Raw genomic sequence first — 23,182 nt, forward strand, 5'->3', positions numbered from 1 at the left:
TTGTGAGGAAGACAATGATAAAAAAAACAAAGAACCCAATCAAAAAAAATGGGCAAAGGCCTTACATGGACCTTTAATTAAAGAGGACATTCAAATAGCCAATGTCGACTAGATGAAAAGACGCCGTCATTAGCTGTTGTAGGTGCCAATGAGTTGACTACCACTCAAAGTGATGGTATGATCAACAGATTGAACACTGCCCCATCCTGCCTCATCCTCAGTATCTCCACCATGCTCAAGCTGTGGTCACTGTGTCAATCCGTCTCACCAAGGAACTCTCTCTTACACTGTCCCTCCACTTTTCCCAGCATGATGCCTTTTTCCAAGTACTAGAATCTCCTTGAAAACATGCTCAGAGTATATGAGATGAAGTCCTAACCATCCTTGCCTCTAAGTACCCAAGATGCACTTTTCCCAAGACAGATTTGTTTGCTTTTTTTGGTAGACCATGGTATTTAATACACTTTTCCAACTACAATTCAAAAGTATCATTTATTTTTTAAAGGTTTACAAATCATATTGGTATTTCATGCAATTATCAACAGAAATTTATATATAATATTACTACTGATAAATGTAACTACAAAGTCTAAAAAACTCCTTACTATGTATTGCCGAAGGCATCAGTTCTTCCTTCTTCAATGCAAACTTCAGATGCATATGATGCCACTGAAACTATCATGACTTGGGTCAGGTGGACCTTCATCTTTAAACTGACATTCTTGCTCTTTGGTACTTTAAAGAGGTCCTTGACTATAAATTTGCCCAGTACAACACAATGTTTGATTTCTAAACTATTACCATCATAGGTGTTGATGTGATTCTAAGTAAAATAAAATGATTGACAACTTTGAAATCCCACTGGCATATGTTCCAAAATCAGGGTAACGTAAACCATCAAAGCACAGCACATTGACAGAAGAGTGGTGGCATTAGCAATCTTCTCCCTCTTACTGCCACTGAGTCAGAACTGACTCATAAGTCAGTTGCCCTCTGTTGGGATTCTGAGGAGGAGATTGCACACCTTTCTCCCATGGAGCCGCAAATGGATCCAAGCCACTAGAAAGGCACAGTCTTTGAGTTACTAGCACAAGGCCATATAGAGTAGGCCACCAGAGCTCCCTAGTTAGCAACTGTTGTTATGTGCTGTCAAGTCACTTGCAACTCACAGCAACCATATGTACAACAGCTCTGACCCTGATCTATCTTGAACCAATCTGACAGTCTCTGACACATTACCCTAGTCACTGTGTCAATCAATCACATCCAGCTTCTTTTTCTCCTGTGCTGTCTCTCCACCCTTCTAAGCATGATTGGCTTCTGCTGGCAACACACTCAAAGTACGTGTGAAGGAGCTTCAAAATCCTTGCCTTTAAGGAGGAGCTTGATTTCACCATCTCTAAGACAGACCTATTTGTTCTCTTGGTGGTTCATGGTATGTTCAAATCCCTTTTTCAGCACCACAACTCAAAGGCATGGATTCTTTTTCTATCATCCTTAGTCACTGTCCAATACTCCGATGCAAATAAAGTAACTGCAAAGAACAGGGCTTGGATCAAGTGCACTTTCATCTCTACATTGACACTATTGCTCTTGAGCACTCTGGAGAGGTCTTTGATAGCAGATATTCCCCAATGCAATCCATCTTTTGATTTCTTGACTGTTGGTGCCTAGAATTTTGACTGTGGAGCCAAGCAAGCTGAAATTGTTAACAACCTCAATCTCTTCTCCATTTATCATGTTGCTACCAACTGGCTCCGTGGCCAATTTGCTTTCTTGATGTTGAGCTTCAATCCATATTAAAGACTGCATTCCTTGATCTTCTGCAGCAAGTGCTTCAGGTCTTCCTCCATTTCAGCAAACAAGACTGTGTCATCTGCATAAAGCATGTTGATGAATCTTCCTCCAAAATTGATGGGAGTGGCTGATAAGACATTGTGTGGATAGCAATTTAAAATGAGTAAGACAAATTAAAAAGTCAATTTGGAGGGGAAAATGTGTATCACTGAGTGAATGAAAATCCATGCTCTCTGTAAACTTTCACTAAAAATCACAACAAATAAATAAAGCTGTGTAGAAACCATAACCTTCATTTATTGTTGACAGGAATGAAAAAATCTGGCAGTTCTTAAAAAAGGTCAACATAGTACTGCCAGATGACTAGAGGGTAAGGATGAAAACAGAAATCAGTGTTCACTGTAGTACTTCTCATAAAAGCCAAAACACAAAAACAAATCAAAATGTCAAACAGATGAATGGATTTTTTTTTAAATGTGGTATATACATTTAGTGGAATACTACTGTCACAAAGAGAAACAAAGTCTGATGCAAGCCATAACATCGGTGAACTGAGAAAGCACACTGAGTAAACTAAATTAGCTGTAAAAGGACAGGTAGTGTATGATTTCACTTACTTGGAAAAAGTAAATATAGCCAATAAAGTATTCAGCCAAAACATACTTTTACTTGAAACCAGAAATGAGCTGTAAACTCAAGGGGTTATATGCAACAAAATGATGCTATCCCATAAACTTGAACGGCTTCACAAATACTATCAATAACAACAAAATTGGAGGCATGTTAAATTCTATAGAGAAGAAGGCGGATTCCAGAACACTTAATTGCACTCGTGCAAAACCTAGGAAGCAGTCAGTAGTCAGAACAGAGCAAGGAAACACTGTATGGTTCAGGAACAGGAAAGGAGTGTGTCAGGGATGCATACCATCTCTGTACCTTTTCTATCCATATGCAGAACAGATCATTCGGGAGCCTGAACTTTATGAGGAGGAAATGTGGCATCAGGATTGGAGGAAGACTCATTAATAATCTGACATAACCGTGCTTTCTGAAATTGAGGAGGACATGATGCATTTGCTACAGAAGGTAAAGGACTGCAGTCTTCAATATGGATTGAAGTTCAACATCAAGAAAACAAAGATTCTCACCATTGGGTCAACTGGAAGCTTCATGACAGACGGAGAGGAGACAAAAGTTGTTAATAACTTCAGCTTGCTTGGTTACAGAATCAACATTTATGGCACCAACAGTTAGGAAATAAAAAGATGAATTGCATAGCGAAAGTCTGCTGTCAGGGACCTCTCTAGAGTACTGAGGAGCAACAATGTCAGTCTGGAGACTAAGGTGCACCTAATTCAGGCCATGGTCTTCACAATTACTTGCTATGAATCTGAGAGCTGTACAATAACTAAGCATGATAGAGGAAGGATCCATGCCTTTGAATTGTGCTGGAGAAGGATTCTGAATATACCATGGACCACCAAAAGAACGAACAGGTCTGTCTTGGAGAGGGTGAAACTAGGCTGCTTCCTGGAGGCAAGGATTTTAAAGCTCTTTCTCTCACATACTTTGGGTATGTGGCCATGAGGGATCAATTCTTGGAAAGGGACATCATGCTTGGAAGGGTAGAGGGGCAGCATAGGAGAGGATGAAATGGATTTACTCAGTGATTGGAGAAATTGGATTAGGTCTGCAGAGACAATGAGATTAGCTTAGGGTAAGGTACACAGGGTTACTATGAGTCGCAGGCAACTTGATGGCACATAACAAGGAAGCAAAGAAACTGTAGTTCATTAATATCCTAGAACATTATACAGTTACTAAAATGTTGAGGACTGAGATATAGATGACGTAGTAGTGACAAAGACTGAACTAATGATGCAGAAAAATGTTCACTGAAGTTTATTTAAACAATGCATTGTGCATGTGTCTAAATTGATGCATACACAACAAAACCTAGAAAGGTTATACACCAAAATATTTACAGTGGTTACTTCTTACCAGAACGTCTTCAAAATTTTCTACATACAATCCCCAGATATTTGTAAGAATGAGCTGTCAGTTAGATGGTTCTCTTATAAAAATATATCTGGAATCTGACCACTTAGTATTACCATCACCTCTTGCCTGGACTAAGCACCAACATCCTTCTCAGAAAGCCTCTTGCTTCTGCCCTTGCCTCCACCTCAGTTTACTGTTAGTGTTAACAGTTTAAGCAATCTATATGAGACAGAAAGCATACACACACATAGGTGACATGTGGATGTTCTGGCAAAACTTGTGCTTTCTCAAGCTTGTTTCCAGTTTATCTTCTTCTAACCTGACATTGGTTCTTGAGGACATGAGTCAGCAGCAGTCTACCTTTGGACTTGCCAATTTAGGGTTCACCAATTCCTGTAACGATGTGTATCAGAAGCCTCTGGTCCATGGATTTGGGACTTGCCAAGTTTCACAAATGCAGGAGTCATTTCTTTGAAATCAATCTATCTGTCTGTGTCTCCTTCTCTCTCTCTACACACACACACACACACACCCCCATTGGGTTTGCTCCTCTAGAGAACCCAGCCAAAAATATCTCATATGGAGAGTTCCAGAGGAACAAATTTTTAAGAGTTTTCAGAAATGGTTCCCAAGTCTGGCTAATCTTAAAAGCTTTGATAACCCTGCCTCCCATAGTAAAAATGCACTAATCCATACTGTAAATGTGTCATAGTAACTGGCATAGTATCACCACAAATACAGCAAAGTGACAGTATCTTACAGGGCTGGGAAAATGTTCTAGAGGAGGCTGTAAATGCTCTAAACCAGCATCCAATACTTGCTGCTGGGTCTCAGAGATAGTATTCATGGGTTCAGGAATCAAGGGGTGAAAATGATCACTAAAACTCCTGACCCACTCAAAAAGCTTTTCCACTTGTCCCCACAGCTTTATGCTCTATAGGTTAAGTGTCTTAGTTCTAAATGGCGAAATACTTTCTCAGGAGACACAACATTGGCTGCACTGAACTGGAAGTAAAAAAAAAAAATGCGACTGGCCTCTTTGTGTTTCTGAACCAACAGGTAAGGAAGGGAGCTACCATATTAGTTGGTGTGACAACAGGATTACCAAGGGGAAGTCAGACTGAAAATACACAGGTAATGGAGGTGAAGGAGTGTCTTAGTTTTCTAACTCACTGTTTTAGAGTTGACTCCAACTTACAGTGACCCTCCACTGGGTTTCCAAGGCTGTAAATCTTTACAGGAGACTGTCAATTTCCCCCGCAGAAAAGCCTGTGGATTTGAACCTCTGTCCTTTCAGTTTGTAGCAAAACAAGCAAAACACTATGCTCCTTCATTGCCTTGTGCTGCTATTAGAGAGATAGCATAACTAGAGGACTTTACACACATAAAATCACTTTCCCACAATTTAGGAAGCTCTAAGTCTGGTGGACTAGTGATAAAGAATTGTACTGCCAACCCAAAGATGCAGGCCTGTGTGGGCTCACCAGTATATACTAGGAAATTTGGAGGACAGTTGCCCGCCTGATGGAAAAGAGCCATATTTGTTCCTATTCCCAAGAAAGGTGATCCAAAAGAGTGGACAGATTATCAATTTCATTACTATTATATGTAAGCAAAATATTGCTGAAGATAATCCAAAAATGGCTAGAAAAATGCATTAACGGGGAACAGCTAGAAGTTCAAGTAGGGTTTAGAAGCGGCCATGGCACTAGGAGTATCACTGCTAATGAATCCTGGCTGAAAGTAACCAGAAGAATGTATATTTGTGCTTTAATAACTATGCAAAGGCATCTGTGTATATCAAGACAAATTATGGCTAACATTGAGAAGAACGGGCATCCCAGAACATTTAATTGTGCTCATATGAAATCTATGCCTAGACCAAAAAGCTACTGTTCAAAATGCACAAGGGAACACTACATGGTTTACAACCAGGAAAGGTGTACATCAGGGATGTGTCCTTCCCCCATACCTATTCAATCTGTATGCTGAGCAAATAATTTGTGAAGCTGGACTCTTATCAAGAGGAAAGTGGCATCAGGATTGGAGGAAGACTCATCAACAACTTGCATTATGCAGATGACACAATCTTGCTTGCTTAAAGTGAGGAGGTCTTGAAATGTTTGTTGCAGAAGATCAAGGATGACAGCCTTCACTATGAATTATACCTCAACATCCTCATCACTGGGGCAATAGACAATATAAGAAAAAAGACTAAAGTTGTCAATAATTTTATCTTGTTTGGATCAACAATCAACACCCTTAGTACCAGCAGTCAGGAGATGATAAGACATCTGTACTGGACAAGTTGGATATCAGGATCTCTCCAAGGTACTGAAGAGCAATGACGTCAGTGTGAAGACTAAAGTACACCTGATTTAGGCCATGGCCTTTCCAATCTCTTGCTATGCATCTGAGAACTGGACAACAAATAAGAAAGGGAGAAGCGATGCTTTTGAATTGTGGTGTTAAAGAAGAGTACTGAACATACCATGGACTGTCAAAATAAAAAATCCCACATCTGTCTCGGTGAAAGTGTAGCCAGAGCACTCCATGGAGACACAGATGTTGAAGCTTCATCTCTCTTCAACTTTGAACATGTGGTTACTCCCTGGAAGACAACTGGCAGCAGGCTCCCGTACTGTTTTAATATGGTGCTCATAAACAGTTCAAATCACGTACCTTATTCCAGAGAACATATCATGAATTTTAAGTGACGTGCGTGCACACGTATGTAGGACAATTTTTTTTCTTCTTGCCTCTTTAATTCCAATATTTATAAAATATATAATGGTTCAGCAGACAATGGACTGACTGTTCTTCCAGAATATAATTGCTTCTGTAACCTGATGATAAAAGTCAGTATTTTGGGGGGGGTGGCATGCATCTAATACACACTGCTGTTTGCCACAACTCTCCCGAGATGTTTAATCTCATTCATTAACCTCAGATCTTGGATTCTTGAGATGCAGCCAGTAGCCTGCCATCTTGCCTGCTGATATGGGTTCACCGCTGTTTGCCACAACTCTCTCTAGATGTTTAATCTCACTCATCATCCTCAAATCTCACATTCTTGGGACGTAGCTAGTAGCCTGCCAATCTTGCTTAAATTCACAATTAACACCCTCGGTACCAGGAGTCAGGAAATAAGGAGATGCACTGCACTGGGAAAATCTGCAGTTAGGGACCTCTCCAAATCACTGAAGAGTAATGATGTCAGTTTGATCTTTCCAATTACTTGCTATGCATCTGAGAGCTGGACAATGAATAAGGATGACAGAAAAAGAACTGACATCTTTAAGCTGTGTTGTTAGATAAAAACACTGAACATCCCATGGATGGCCAAAAGAACAAACAGATATGTCTTGGAGAGGGTGCAGCCGAAGTACTCTTTGGGGGCTTCACCTCATATACTTTGGGCACATTGCTAGAAGGGTCTATTCTTTGGAGAAGGATATGATGCTGCGAAGGGTGGAGGGTCCGTGAAGGAAAGGAAAATCCTCAACTAGGTGGACTGACACGGTGACTGCTGCAATGGGGTCTTGTGTGTCAGGAAGTATGAGCATGGAACAGGACAGAAAAGGGTTCAGTTCTTTTGTTCATGGGGTCGCTACGAGTCGTACTCAACTCAACAGCACCTAACTATTAACTAACTAAGCTCCTACATCCAAGTTGTGTCAGGATAAGTGTTCAATTTGGTCCAGGGATTGAGACTTGTCAGCCTCCACAACTGTGAGCTAGTTCTCTGACAGCAATTAATCACTCACTCTTTCTTTAAATATGTCTGTATGTATGCACACATGTATCTATACACACACACGCACGCATCACTGGATTTGTCCTTCTTAAGGCTAAAGAAAATGGCAATTAAATTTAATTATTTGCACTCTACTTCTTGTCAGGTACTCTTTCCACTGCATTACCTACGTTTTTGGTAACATATCATTTATTAAGTCTAGGATGCCCATGTTTCTTCTAAAAGAATACCACTCATTCACAGTAATACCCAATTCCTTGTTAAACTCATTACCCTGGTTACTTGACTGCCACAGACTAAGGTACAGCAATTCTACTACAGGCATTTATATTTGTGTGTGTGTGTGTGTGTGTGTGTGCATGTGTGTATCTTGCTTTATTTACAAAATAACACATTTGAATTAATGAATTAGTTTGCTAACTCACTGTAAACAGCATTCAGGACTATAGCCTGTTGCTTTCAAGACAACTGCCTTTAGCTAGGCTTACTCAGGATTTTCTGTACTTTGGACATGTTGCAAGGAGGGACCAGTCCTTGGAGAGGGACATCATGCTTGGGAAGGTGGAGGGACAATGCAGGAGAGGAAGATGGATTGATACAGTGACTAGGGCAATGAGGGGAGGGGCAGGTGTGTTGGAGACAATAAGGTTGGCACAGGATAGAGCAGGGTTTAGGGCTGTTGTACATAGAGTCGCTATGAGTCGCAGGCGACTCAACAGCATATAACAACAACAGTATCTAGCAGAAAGCCTGACACATAGGACGTGCACACTAAAAATTGCTTAAGAAATATAAAATAAAATTCCAATAACCTATAAATAAAATCCGACTTCTGATATTATGTAATCATAATTTCAAAGTTTTTTGCTATGAAGTTAACTCTCAGGTTAGCAATTTTGTTCTTCAGCTTATTAAGAAAAAGACAAATTATACACATTATCCTAAAGGAACTAAAAAACAGTGTGAGGAAAAAACTATACAGTCATCTTACCACTACCATTCTGATCTAGAGAAGAAATTATAAACCAAGATGTCTGTGATCTTTTTAGTACTTCTTTAGAAACTATAAATCTGTTGTCAGCATTTCAGTATCAGGATATGTCATACGACAGTTTTGCTTTCTTGCTTTGCTGAGTGCCAGAGAGGAAGGTATGACAGCAGCGCTGGCAACGAAAAGCCCACATTCTTTAAGGCAGCCTTCACGTGGAACTGAATGACAGATGTCATTTAAGACAGCACGTGTGCTTTCTACATTGCTATTACTCTTTGTTGTTTCAGCAAATACTAGCAATTAATGTTTTAAAATATCTTTTTCTCAGCAGTCTGTTTCTCATACCTACTTTGTAAGTATCGTTTTGGTTTGTAAAAGAGTAAAGAGAACTAATATGCTAATTTACATTTCTTGCCATTTGTGAAATGCACAACATGATGGCTTGAGAAGAGACTGAAGTTGTCAATGATTTGATTCATAATCAGCAACTTTGATACAAGCAGTCACAAAATCAAAAGACACGCTGCATTAGAAAAACAGACTGGTGGAGAGCTCTCCAAAGTGAAGGGCAAAGACATCTGTTTAAAGACTAAGGTGTGTCTGATCCAAACTATAATCTTTTCAATGACTTGCTATGCATCTGCAAATTGAACAATGAATAAGGATGACAGAATAATAGGCAATAACTCCGAGCTGTGGTGCTGGAGAAAAGTACTGAACGCCCTATAAGTGCCAAAAGAATAAACAGGTATGTCTTGAAGAAAGTGCAGCTAAGGCGCCCCTTGGAAGATGATGAAACTTCATCTCACATATTTGGGCATATTGTTAGGAGGACTCCTTGGAAAGGACATCATATTTGGAAAGGGGAAGGGTCAATGAAGGAGGTGAAGATTTCCATTAGATGGACTGCCATAATGACTGTAACAATAGGCTCAAGTAGAGCTGAGATGATGAGGACGGCACATGATAGAGCAAAGTTCAGATCTGTGGCTTACAGGATTGTGTGATTCATCATTTACTCAACAGCACCAAACAACAATAACAACATCCCTTTTTATCCTATGAAGAATAATTGTAGTTGTTGTTGCTGTTGATTGCCTTTGAGTTGAGCACAATTCAGAGTGAACCTATGTACAAAAGGCCTAAAGCCTCTCTCCAACTATGGGCATTTATCAAAGTTCACACTTTCCGGAGGCATGTTGTTTAGGAAGTGAATGCCACTCCTGCTAGTTACTGACATGGAATGCTATGTGGAGAGAAATTACTAAGGATAACCACCACAGCAGATCTTGCCATTTATTTAAAAAGCTACAACTTCAAGGTTAAAGACCCCTAGTGGCATAATAGTTACCTGCTTATGTAAAGCTTACAACATAGAATCTATGAGGCAGTTCTTAATCCATTTTATGGGGTCATTATAAATGGAACTGACTCCCATAGGACACAACAGTAACAACCCTTGGGTTAATGTTACAGTCTGTTCTCTACAACAACTGTCTTCAAAGTCGAAAGTTATGGATTCATAATTTTTGATTGCCTCATATACATGTGAAAGTTGGACAAAGAGTAAGAAAGATTGAAGAATAAAAGCCATTGAATTGTGGTGTTGATAAAGAATATAGAATATACCATAGGCTACCAAAAGAACACACAAATCTATCCTAAAATATGGCCAAAATAGTCCTTAGAAATGAGAATGGTGAGATTTCATCTCACATACTGTGGGCATGTTAAAAGAAGGGGCCAATCCGTGGAGATATCCTGCTTGGTAAGGTCTGTAAAAAAAAGGAGATGGTCAATGAGATGGATTGACACAGTGGCTGTAACAATGAGTTCCAGCATGACAGGGACTAGAGAATTGTGCAGGAGGGGGTTGTATTCTGTTCAAATGAACAACAGTGTCACCATGAGTCAGGGACAACTTGAGGGTATCCAACCACAACAGCACAGGTAGTTCCCAACTTACAATGGGGCATCATTTTGATAATTATAAGTCATTTCTTGGTATAAATCAAGTACTTAAACACTTCCCCTCCCCCCTTTATGGTAGCATAACCCTGCTGGGAATGCCTCTCTTGTGGTTTGGATCCACCACACACTCTGCAGAGGAAAGATGGGCAATCACTTCTTGTGTGATTTACAGCCTCAGATATCTGAGGGGCAGTCAGCTCTGAATTAGCTCCAGCTCAATAGCAAGTAAGTTCTGAACTGCAATTTTATTTTCAGTATCTTTATAAATCATAATATTGAACATCTAAAAAACTACAACATCAAATTACATGCTGGACCTACGTGTAGTTTATTGTTAACTACCAGTAGTCAGGAAATCAAAAAGCGTATCGCGATGGGAAAGACTGCCGTTAGGGACCTCTCAAAGGTACTCAGGAGCAACAGTGTCTCTCTGGAGACTAAGGTGTGCCTGATACAGGTCATGGTATTTGCAATCGCTTGTTATGCATCAGAGAGTTGGACAATGACTAGGGAGGACAGAAGGACAGTGGATGCTTTTAGCTGTGGTGCTGGAGAAGGGTACTGAATGTACCATGGACTGCCAGGAAAACAAACAGATTCATCTTGGAGAGGATTAAACCAAGCTACTCCTTGGAGGCAAGGATTCTGGGGCTTCGTCTGACATACTTTGGACATGTTGCCAGGAGGGACAGGTCCTTGGAGAGGGACATCATGCTTGGGAGGGTGGAGGGACAGCGCAGGACGGGAAGACCCTCTATGAGATGGACTGATTCGGTGACTGGGGTAATTGGGATGGGTGTGTCAGAGGCGGTGCGGTTGGCGCAGGATAGAGCAGGGTTTAGAGCTGTTGTGCATAGGGTCGCTATGAGTCGGAAATGACTCGATGGCACATAACAACAACAACAACATAACAGTTTTGTCAGGACAGTATTTTGGGCACCCTAAGGGGAACATGAATTCCATAATATGGAAGGACAGGCACAAAATCAAAACCACAATGAGATACTATCTCACCCCAGTAGCAGTGGCAAAGTTTAACAGGACAGCAAGTAAAAAATGTTGCAGAGGATGTGGTAATATACACTGGTGGTGGGATTGTAAACCAGTCTGGAAGGCAGTTTGGTGTTTCCTCAGAAAGCTGAACAGAGAAATTCCATATGACCCAACTATTCCCAAGAATATGATGCAAAAACAGAGACTTGTATACCAATGTTCACAGCAGCGTTATTCACCACAGCAAGAACATGGAATTGGCCCATATGTCCAACCACAACTGAACATATGTCCAACCACAATCGAATGGATTGTGAAATTATAGTACATCCACACAATGGAATACTATGTGGGATGTAGGAGTAATGATTTAGTAAATCAATACCTAACTTGGGAGAGACTGGAAAAACACCATGCTTAGCAAACTAACTCAGTCCCTTAAGGACAGATACTGTGTAAGACCATTATTGTAGAACACGTATGAGGAGCCGGGGGGGGGGGGGGTAAGGCAGGGAAGAACAGAGGGGTGAGGATGGGCTGGATGTTAATCATAGGGTCACAAAGTTTGAAAGGTGGATAGACAGGTGGTTAAAGGAAATGACAAAGATCCAGTGTGAAAAACAAAGTATACGAACTTTGTAAGTAAACCAGTATAAAATAAAAATTTTATTAAAAAAAATTTATGTGTTAAATTTTACACACAGATGAAACTACTTGATATAAAAAGTTGGGACACCAACTGTATTCTCAGTGTGTTATCTAACCTATACCCAGGGTTACAGTTCTAGTTCCTAATCCGAGACCCTGCTCACTATGATGGCTCTGCCAGGGAACACCAGCCCTCACCTAATTTATAAGTTTCTTTCATATGATTCCAGTTACAGGACCCTTACTGTTGGTTGTTCCATTATTAATCTGATGACATCTCTTTTCATTGTTTTCTGTTTAAGGGTTAATTTGCAAAAATACTGCCCTTAAAACCTTCAGATATATAGAGAAGTGTTTTGTGTATGTTTATATACAAAAGCAAATGTATGCTGTTTTTATTAAATCAAATGATCGTCTGGTACTTAAGACTACTTGTACAACATTGTTGTTGATTGCCATCAAGTCAAACACGACTCATAGCGACTTTATGGAAAAAAAAAAAGGTCTGAAGCTCCTCTACAACTATCAACATTTATGAAAGTTCATAGAGTTTCCAGAGGCATATTATTTACGAAGTGGATGCCACTCCTGCTTCCAATAGGACAGGATAAAATTTACAAACATCTAAAAAGTAAGCCCTTGTGTGGATCAGAATAATTTTTCAATAGGGTGAAAATAAAACCTACAGACTGGGAAAAATATTTAGCAATAGCACCTCAGACAAGAGTCTCAGATCAAAGGTTTACAAAATACCACAGGGCCTCCACAAGAAAAAGACTGGTAACCCAATAACAAAATAGGTTAAAAGACAGACTTTTCACAAAGGAAGACATTCAGATGGCAAACAGAACCATGAAGAAATGCTCAAAATCACTGAAAATGACACAAGATGCAAATCGAAGCCATAATGAAATACCATCTCACCCAGTAGGAGTGCTAAAGTTTAACAGTACAGCAAGCAATAAATGTTGAAGAAGATGTAGAGACTGGTAACTCTTACACACTGCTAGTGGGACTGTAAAATGGTACAATTACTCTAGAAGGCAGTTTGGTATTTTCTCAAAAAGCTGGACATAGAAATCCTATATCACCCAGCTATTCCACCGCTGGGAATATATCCCAAGCATAACAAAATAGAGAAACAGAAATACCTACACCAATGTTCATAGCAGCATTAATCAGAATAGCAAAAAAATGGTAACAGCCCAAATTCCATTAACAAACGAATGGTGGTACATTTATGCAATGGAATACTATGCAGCACTCAGGAGCAATGACGAGAGTCTAGAGAGCATTATGACAAGGGAAATTAGTATAGTTGTTGTTGTTGTTATGTGCCGTCGAGTCGTTTGCAACTCATAGTGACCCTATGTACAATAGCCCTAAACCCTTCCTGTGCCAATTGCATTGCCTCTGACACACCCATCCCGATTACCTCAGTCACTGAATCAATCCACCTCATAGAGGGTCTTCCGCTCCTGTGCTGTCCCTCTACCCTACCAAACATGATGTCCCTCTCCAAGGACCTGTCTCTCCTTACAACATGTCTAAAGTATGTCAGACGAAGCCCCAGAATCCTTGCCTCCAAGGAGTAGCCTGGTTTAACCCCCTCTAGGATGGATCTGTTTGTTTTCTTGGCAGTCGATGGAACGAACATTCAATACTCTTCTCCAGCACCACAGCTCAAAGGCGTCAATTCTCCTTTTATCCTCCCTAGTCATTGTCCAACTCTCTGATGCATAACAAGTGATTGCAAAGACCATGGCCTGTATAGTTACGTAAGGATAAATACTGCATAAGACCATTATTGTAAAAATAGGATAATTAGTAAGATGTGGATAAATGTCCAATAAGGAAAGGAAAAAGGAAGTGAAAAATGGGGAAGGAAGAAAATCACTAGTATAGCAGTTTAGTAGACAGATTGGGAGGTAAAAGAACAGGAAAAATTCAATGAGACTTTTAAGGAGTAATAATAGGCACAGATCAACAGTGATTAATTTTATAAAATAATGCATCTGAATGACTGTATAAAACACAGTGTGAATTAAAGACTGTGTAAAACATGGAAAAAAACACAATGTATATGAATTCTGTATGCAACTCATTATGAAATCCAGAAAAGGAAAAAAACCCTAATGCAACATGTTTGTCTTCACAATGATATAAAAAAGACACCTAGAGCCAAGGTATTGATCTTTAAAGTAACCAATATAGATGTTGTTGTTATGTGCCGTCGAGTCACAACAGCCCTAAACTCTGCTCTGTCCTGTGCCAATCGCACTGTCTCTGACACTCCCATCCCGATTATCCCAGTCACTGAATCAATCCACCTCATAGAGGGCCTTCCTCTCCTGCGCTGTCCCTCCACCCTCCCAAGCATGATGTCCTTCTCCAAGGACTGGTCTCTCCTTACAACATGTCCAAAGTATGTTAGATGGAGCCTCAGAATCCTTGCCTCCAAGAAGCCACCCGGTTTAACCCTTTCCAGGACAAATCTGTTTGTTTTCCTAGCAGTCCATGGTATTCTCAATACTCTTCTCCAGTACCACAGCTCAAAGGTATCAATTCTCCTTCTATCCTCCTTGGTCATTGTCCAACTTTCTGATGCATAACAAGTGATTGCGAAGGCCTGTATCAGACGCACCTTAGTCTCTAGAGAGACACCATTGCTCTTCAGTACTTTGGAGAGGTCCCTAACAGCAGACTTTCCCATGGCAATGTGCCTTTTAATTTCCTGGTTATATATAATGGTTATATATCATGTAACCAATATAGATAAGGTTTCTTAAAAAAAAATTGCCATTCATGTCATTATTTCAGCTTATTTCCATTATGTGCTAAGCAATAAAATCAGTTACAAAATGCTTTCATTTTACTCTTCTACATCTTCTTTTCCTTCTAAATACTCTCATTGTTATTAAATGACAAGGAGTCAGTTCCAATTCTCCAGAATCATTTGAGTGTGTACAACAGAATGAAACAAAGGCCAGTTTTGAGTCATATGCAGAATTACTGCTGTGCTCACTGTTGCAGGCCCCCTTGTTAATTCAATCACTGAGGGCTGTCTTCTTTTTTGCTGACCTCCTACTTTTCCACAGCATAATGTCTTTTCTGGGGACTAGCCCTTACTGATAACATACCTAAAGTACACTGACAGTGTCTTGCCTCCCTTGTCATCAAGGAGCATCCTGCCTGCACTAATTCCAAGAAAAATGCTTGTATTATCTTAAACCTAAAATCCATAGCCATTAAGTCAGTTCTAACTCACAGTAACCTTCCAACAAGCATCTGAGGTTGTGAATCTTTTCTTGAAGGAAGACTACCCATCTCTCTCCCATTGAGAAAAGGTCTAAACCACCAAATTTTATATTTGAAGTCTTCAATGTTACACACTATGCCGCCAGAGTTTCTTTGTTCTATCCTAATAAGCTCTAAATGATGTGCCAGCTTCACCATCCTTGTCTGCAAGACACACCCTGGTTGCACTTGTCCAAGACAGACGTGTTAGTTCTTTTGGCCATTGATACTCTTCATCAAGACAATTCAAAGGTCTCAGGCTTAGTTTTCAATGACCTACTTTCAGATGCAAAGGAGGCACTGTGAAAATATCATGGCTTGGATCAGGCCCACCTTAGTCTTTAAACTGACATCCTTGCTCTTTAGCACTTTAAAGAGGTCCATGGAAGCAGGTTTTCCCAACACAGTAAGTCTTCTGACTTTAAAAAAAAAATTGCTGCCACAATGGGTTTTCACAGTGGATCCAAGTAAAAGGAAACCCTTGACAACTTTCAGTCTTTTCTCCATCTATTACGATGTTATCTAGTGGCTCAGTGGTAAGGGGGTTTTTTTGGTGTGTTATTTTAGTGAAAGTTTACAGAAAGAATGGATTTTCATTCATTCACTGATACACATTTTCTTCTCCCTTTCCTCCAATTCACTTTGCAATGCATGTCTTGTCCCAGATTGTTAATTTTTTTCTTGATGTTGAGATGTAATCCATATTGAAGGCTATAGTCTTTGATCTCAGCAAGTTCTCTTCACTTTTTTCAAGGTTGTCTCTCTTCTTCCAATTCTGATGTCACATTCTTCTTCATATATTCCCGAATCTCTATTTGCTCAGCATCTAGACTGAATAGGTATGGAGAAAGAATACAACCCTGACACATACCTTTCCTGATTATAAATCATGCAGTGTTCCCTTGATCTGTCTGGGAAGTTGCTTTTTACTTTATGCATAGGTTTTGTATAAGCAAAATTATGTATTCTGAGATTCTTATTCTTAATGTTATTCATGATTTATTATGAGCCACACAGTCAAAGGCCTTTACTTAGCCAATAAAACACAAGCATCTTTCTGGTAATGCAGAGAATTTCAGAAAATTCAAGAGAATACATTTATTTAAAAAAAAATTTTTTAAATACATTGCTAGCTTTTGCCATTATTTCCACATATTTTTTTATGAATCAAAATTCTAATTATGGCTCTGGCTGGTTGTCATGAAGTCAGTCTTCCCCTTTAAGGAAAACTGATAGTATTTGTTGGCACTGAGCATTCAAGTGAAAATATATTATTTCATGTTTGGGGATATCTGATAGAGGCTCAACTTGACACTTTGGATATTCTGCCCTATTAATGTCTAGTGGTTTTATGGTTATTTCTAATTGATCTTCTGAGTTCTTAGAAACACCACTACCATATCAAATTATGACAAACTCAGCCCTTAAAGCAGCAGGCTGATTGGCTGAGGACTTACTCAGGCAGCTTTATCTTTTTCTTTCTTACCTTTTAAGGGTTTATGTAAATTCTGGATCTAGCATTTAAAACCTTTCTTCCAAATTTATTCTTCAAATCTGCAAACTGTCCTTCCTCTGCCCCTCTGCCCCTTCTGTTCCATTTCTAGTCCCCAGTGAGGTTTACCATGTATTAGAGCAGCAGTTCTCAAGGTTTGGTCTTTGGATCCTAAAAGTCCTCAAGATTCTTTCAGGAACAGTATCATATAAGACATTAATTGCTCTTTACATTGTGTAACCGACATTGCAGTAACTGAAGAAAAAGGCTAAGTGGATAAAATTACTGAGGTTTAGCATGAATGAAGGCAATGACATTAAACAGAACTTGACTGTCACATACTCCAGTACAAAAACAAAGAAACAAAGCCAATTTCACACACAAAAGTTTTGATGACACAATAAAAACTGTTCTCTTTACTAAATCTTCACCCTTTATATACTATAAAACAAACAGAAGAAATGAACAAACAAGCTGAAGATTTTTGAAAGGCAGCTCAAAAAGTTAAGGTAAAGAAAGCAGTACTATGTAAAGTGCAAAGACCTAGAATTAGAAACACAAAGAGGAAGGCAACAATTGGCATTTCTCAAGCTGAAAGAACAGGAGAAAAGTTAAGCCTCAAATTGCAATACTATGGGCAAAACGGAATGATGCTTGAAGCATCAAAAGAAGATGGCAGAACTATAGCACTATTGTACTAAAAAAGAACTGGTTAATGTTCAACCATTTCAGTAAATAATATATGATCAAGAATCAACAGTACTGAAGAGAGGTGTTTAATCTGCACTAAAGACAATGGCCAAAAACAAGGGTCTTGGGATTCTAACAGCATGTTTGCTGTTAAATAAAAGCAAGGGTCCAGGAATTAACAAAATACTAATTGCTTTTGCTTTAATAATGCAACACAATGATTGGTAACACTTATACACATCAAGAAATCTGGATGATTTCCTTGTGAAGAATCTAGCCAAAGTTCTTTGAAATTTCTTTGGAAATTACCTAGTTATTAAATTTGTGCTGCTTTAATGGAAATACCATAAATGGATGGCTCTAATGAATTTCTCTGATTAGGGAGTTCTGGTGGTATAGTATGCAGAGATTTGTGCTGTCTTGGTAACAGTCAAGAGACGAATTGCATTTGCAAAGTCAGCTGTGAGGGACCCTCTCAAGAGTACTGAAGAGCAACGACGTCAGGCTGGAGACTAAGGTATGCCTGATCCAGGCTATAGTCTTCGCAATTACGTGCTATGCATCAGAGAGTTGGACAGTGAATAAGGTTGACAGAAAGAGAATTGATGGCTTTGAGCTTTGGTGCTGGAGAAGAGTGTTGAATATACCATGGACTGCTAGGAGAACAAACAGGTTTGTCCTGGAGGTGAAGCCGGAATGCTCCTTGGAGTCAAGGACTGTTGTTAATATGTGCCTTGGAGTCAAGTGTAACTCACTGGAAGCTAGGAACAGATCTGAGCCTTATCCTACCTACCCTGTACCATCCTCATCATCTCTGACATACTTGACCCTACTGCGGCAGTCAACTATGTCAATCCACTACTCCACTGTGGGTCTTTTTTTTCGCTGACTTTCCATCTTTCCTTTTCTACCAGCTGCTCTGCAGGAGAAAGATGGCCAATCCTGAATGTATTTACAGCCTCTAATAACCCACTGAAGGGTCAACTATCAGTCAACAGCAAACATTAAAGGAACAAAGCTACCCATTCTCAAGTAAATGTGAATGTACCTAGACATACTGATTGTTGTGTTGTAATGTGCCAGAGAATTGCCTGTTACTCATACCGACCCTATGTACAACAGCCCTAAACCCTGCTCTATCCTGTGTCAATCTCATTGTTTCTGACACACCTACCCCCTTTTCCCCAGTCACTGAATCAATCCATCTCACAGAGGGTCCTTCTCTCCTGAGCTGTCCCTCCACCCCCCCAGGTATGATGGCCCTCTCCAAGGACTGCTCCCTCCTTGCAACATGTCCAAAATATGTCAAAGCTTCAGAAACCTTGCCTCGAAGGAGCAGCCTGGTTTAACCCTTTCCAGGATGAATCTGTTTGTTTTCCTTGCAGTCCATGGTATATTCAATACTCTTCTCCAGCACCACAGCTCAAAGGCATCAATTCTCCTTCTGTCCTCCCTAGTCATTGTACAGCTCTCTGATGCATAGCAAGTGATTACAAAGACGATGGCCTGTATCAGGCACACTTTAATCCAGAGTGAGACCAATGCTCTTCAGTACTTTGGAGAAGTCCCTAACAGCAGACTTTCCCATCGCAATATGTCTTTTCATTTCCTGGCTGCTAGTGCCAAGAGTGTTGACTGAGGAGCCAAGCAAACTATAAAGCTGTTAACACTCTCAGTCTCTTCACCATCCATCCTGATGCTGCCAATTGGCCCAGTGGTGAGAATCTTTGTCTTCTTGATATTAAAGACTCAATCCATATTGAAGGCTACAGTTCTTGTCCCTCTGCAGCAAGATTTCATGAAACATATAAGCAAGAGCCTATGGTGATGAAGGAAGAAGTTCAAGCTGCTTTGAAGGAATTGGCAAAAAATAAGGCCTCAGATATTGATGGTATACTAACTGATGTATTTCAACTAACAGATACTGCCCTAGATGTGCTCACCAAGTTGTTTGAAGAAATCTGGAAGAGAACCACTTGGCCAACTGACTGGAAGAGATATGTATTTGTTCCCATTCCAAAGAAAGGTTACCCAAAAGAGTGTGGAAATTATTGAACAGTATCATTGTTTGCAAGATTCTGCTGAAGATTATCCAAAAACGACGGGAACAGCACATCAGCAGAGAAATGCCAGAAGTGCAGGCTGGGTTTAGAAGGGGATATTGTAGCTGATGTTTGATGGATCTTGGCTATCTGTGTTTCACTGATTATGCAAAGGCATTTGACTATGTGGATCACAACAAACTGTAGCTGATTCTGAGAAGAATGGGAATCCCAGAACACTTGATCGTGCTAATGAGAAACCTATACTTGGACCAACAGGCAGTCATCAGAACAGAGCAAGGAAATACAGCATGGTTCAAAATTGAGAAGGGTGTAGGCCCTGGGATGTGTCTTATCTCCATACCTATATGCAGAACAGATTATCGGAGAGGCTGGGCTCTATGAGAAGTGTGGCATCAGGATTGGTGGAAGATTCATTAACAATCTGTCCTATGCAGATGACAGAACTCTGCTTACTTAAACTGAAGAGATGTACAGATTAGGATTTATAAAAATTAATCTGTAACATCGATGGGCTGTAAGAGATCCACATCAGTGCCCATTCCAAAGAAAGGCAACAAAGAGAATGCAAGAATTGTGGAACATTATCAATGATATCCTACACTAATAAAATTTTGCTGACAACTAAAAAATGACTACAGTGATATACTAAGAGGGAATTAATTGCCAGAAGTTAAAGCCAGATTCACGAGGGATATTAAAGCAGCTATCTGATGGTTCTTGGCTAAAAGTAGAGAATACAAGAAAGATGTTGATCTGTATTTTACTGAATATATGAAGGCATTCAACTGTGTGGATCAAAACAAATTATAGATAACACTGAAATAATGGGAACTCTAGAACATACTCTTCATACAGAACATAGAATCAAGAAATAGTCACTCAAAGAAAACAAGGAAATACTGAATGGTTCAGAATGAGAAAAGAGGTACAGCAGAGTTGGGTCCTTTAATATTTGTGGGCTAATTTCAACGGTGAATTATCTGAAAGAATGTGCCATGTGGAATACAAGAACTCATTAACCTGAGATATGAAGATTACACGCCTTTGCTTGATGAAACAAGGAAGAACTGAAGAATTTACAGATGAAGATAAAAAAATTACAGTATGGATTCAGTATAAATGATGTCTGAATCACAACTGGGAAGGTAAACAAAATTATAAAAGGAGGAAAAATATGATTTCATTAACAATGTCCATGGAAGTAGTACTTAAAAGTAATTAAATTTTGCTACAAATGACTGATTTAGTTTTAAAAATCAAAGCTGTCACTTTCACAACGAAGGTGCACTTGATCCAAGCCCCTTTTCAATCACCCCACATGCATGGAAAAGACTGGTAATGAATAAGGAAGACTGAAAAACTGACCCGCTCGGATTATGGTATTTGCAAAGAACACTGATGAAAGTAAAGACTGCTGAAAGAACAAACCTACCAATTTTTAGAGGAAATGTTACCAATTGAATGTTCCTAAGAAAGGAGGATGACAAACAAGATTCTGGCTGGCTTTCTCTGGATGGATCAGGAAAAAAAAGCTATTCATTAGAAAAAGAAAATGTGCTTGCAAGGTAAAGGACTGGCACAAAGGGGAAAACTGTTCAATGACTACCAGACAAAACAACAGACTCAAGCAGACATCAGCAACCAGTCCTATAGTAAGGAGTGACATCTCTCTCCCTCACCGCCACTGAGGCAGAACCAATTCATAGCTAGCTGACCCTCCACGGGGTTTTCAAAGGTTGTAAACTGCCCAGGACGAGAATGGCTCCTTTCCCCCTTGAAGCAGGTAGTTAATTCTAAACTCTTGTCTTTGGGTTGGCTGTGTAATCCCCTAAGCCACCAAAATTGCTTAATGAACTGAGATGGCTTAAAAGGCGAAGGGGAGATAAAATGCGGCTGCCAACTTTTTTTAAAAGGGGGGAAAAACCACTGGCAAAACAATTGTCTTTTCATTTACTTATGTGAAAATGTAAATCATCAACTAAAAATTTATAATTCTTAACCATATTAAATCTACTAGGTGTAAGATATTTTTCCAGCCTTTATATGTGATTTTCATCCTGCAAACTCCTTCATATGCTTTAATAATTGTTCTTTATATTTAATTCTAGATTCAGATTTTAAATACCCTAAGTGTATGCACTGTGTCATTAAAATAGTCCTTTTTTTTGCGTGGGAGATGATGGAGATTAGATTATGTGCCCCAGGAGAATCTGTCTTTCTGTGCCATTTAAAAAACAACCTCAATAGGTTATTTCAAAAACAGAACCTCAAAGTTCTTACTCTTGGCCATTTGTCACTAAAATTCGGGGTAGATGGGCTACAGACATCAATGCTGCTGGCTATAAATGCAACAAGTTGGCCCAGGATACTCAGCGCCTTCGAGTGGGAACCGACTCATAACTGACCATTCATTAAAACAAGAGGCTTTCCAGGCTCTGTAAATCCCCCAGGAGGAGACTGTCCATCTCCCTCCAGCTGAGCCCCTAGGAGATTCGAACCACTAGAGGCGGAGCCGCCTTTGGGTATTCCGTAAGGAACACGCCACCAGAGCGCCCCAATTAATTAATCAAAGTGTAACAATCACCACTGAAATCTGTACCAGGCCCCAGAGTTTGACAGGACCCCGTACCGCCTGGTACATTTCACTAACTCCTCCGCGCGAGTGGGCACGTCCAAGGTCGAATTACCAAGCCTCCTCTGATGTTAATGACCGAGGGGCCCCAGGAGGGCCTGGGAGAAAGCAGGCTGCGGAGCGCCTGCAAATACTCGCGAGGAAGTCGGGTTGCAGCCCAAGCACTGCGTGCTTGCACGAGTCCCCCAGGCCTCTTCCTCCCGCTCCCCCGACCCACCGTTTATTTTTAACTCTAATTGGAAGCTAATCTGAAAGGAAACTAAAACGAGAACGCTGCTCAAGTTACTCGGCGCGCAGTCCGCCCCGGGCCGGTGGTGGCCGCGAAGTCCTCCCGGGCCCGAGGTGGCCGCGCTGTCCCGGCCGCTGGGTTTCGGTTAGACCGCAACAGGAAGTCTGCGCTTCCCTCGCGGGAAGCAGTGAAGCCGAGAAGCTCGCGCTCCCACTCCGCCCCCAGGTGCGAGGTGAGCGGGGCGGCGCCAGGGCGGCACGGGAGCGGCCGGGGCGCGGAGCGGCCGCGGAGACTCGGGAATCGCGCCCCGGCCTGCCCTTCCTTCCTCCTCTGCTCCCGGGGCGCGGCGGCGGCTCGAGGCCGGCGAGGGCAGGGCCGCGCCCCCCGGCCGCCCGGATTGCCTCTGCCTCCCCGGCCCAGGGCGCCGCCGCGAGAGGCCTTCGGGGGGGACCCGAGGGGTTCGTCGGAGGCACTCACCCACTCGAGGACTTTGATGAAGCCGAGGGGCTCCTTGAGCGGGTTGAGGTTGATCTGGAAGGCGGACATCCTCTGAGGGAAGGAGGGAGAGAGTCAGGCGGCTGAGCTAGGAGGAGGGGGACACACCGAGAGCCGAGCAGC

General features: G+C 40.8%; 1 protein-coding gene across 1 annotated transcript in view; it reads right to left on the reverse strand.

Moving 5' to 3' along the window:
* The window catches only part of SYPL1 (synaptophysin-like 1), a 35,386-nt gene that overhangs the window by 11,911 nt on the left and 293 nt on the right, over positions 1-23,182 (reverse strand). The window contains exon 2 of the mRNA XM_006882622.1: positions 23,042-23,113. Within this exon, the coding sequence (XP_006882684.1) occupies positions 23,042-23,113 (72 nt within the window). The remainder of the gene's footprint in view (positions 1-23,041; positions 23,114-23,182) is intronic.

This window comes from Elephantulus edwardii, unplaced genomic scaffold (assembly GCF_000299155.1).
Source record: "Elephantulus edwardii isolate Elephantulus edwardi_28Jun2011 unplaced genomic scaffold, EleEdw1.0 scaffold00022, whole genome shotgun sequence".
In the NCBI taxonomy this organism is placed as follows: Eukaryota; Metazoa; Chordata; class Mammalia; order Macroscelidea; family Macroscelididae; genus Elephantulus; species Elephantulus edwardii.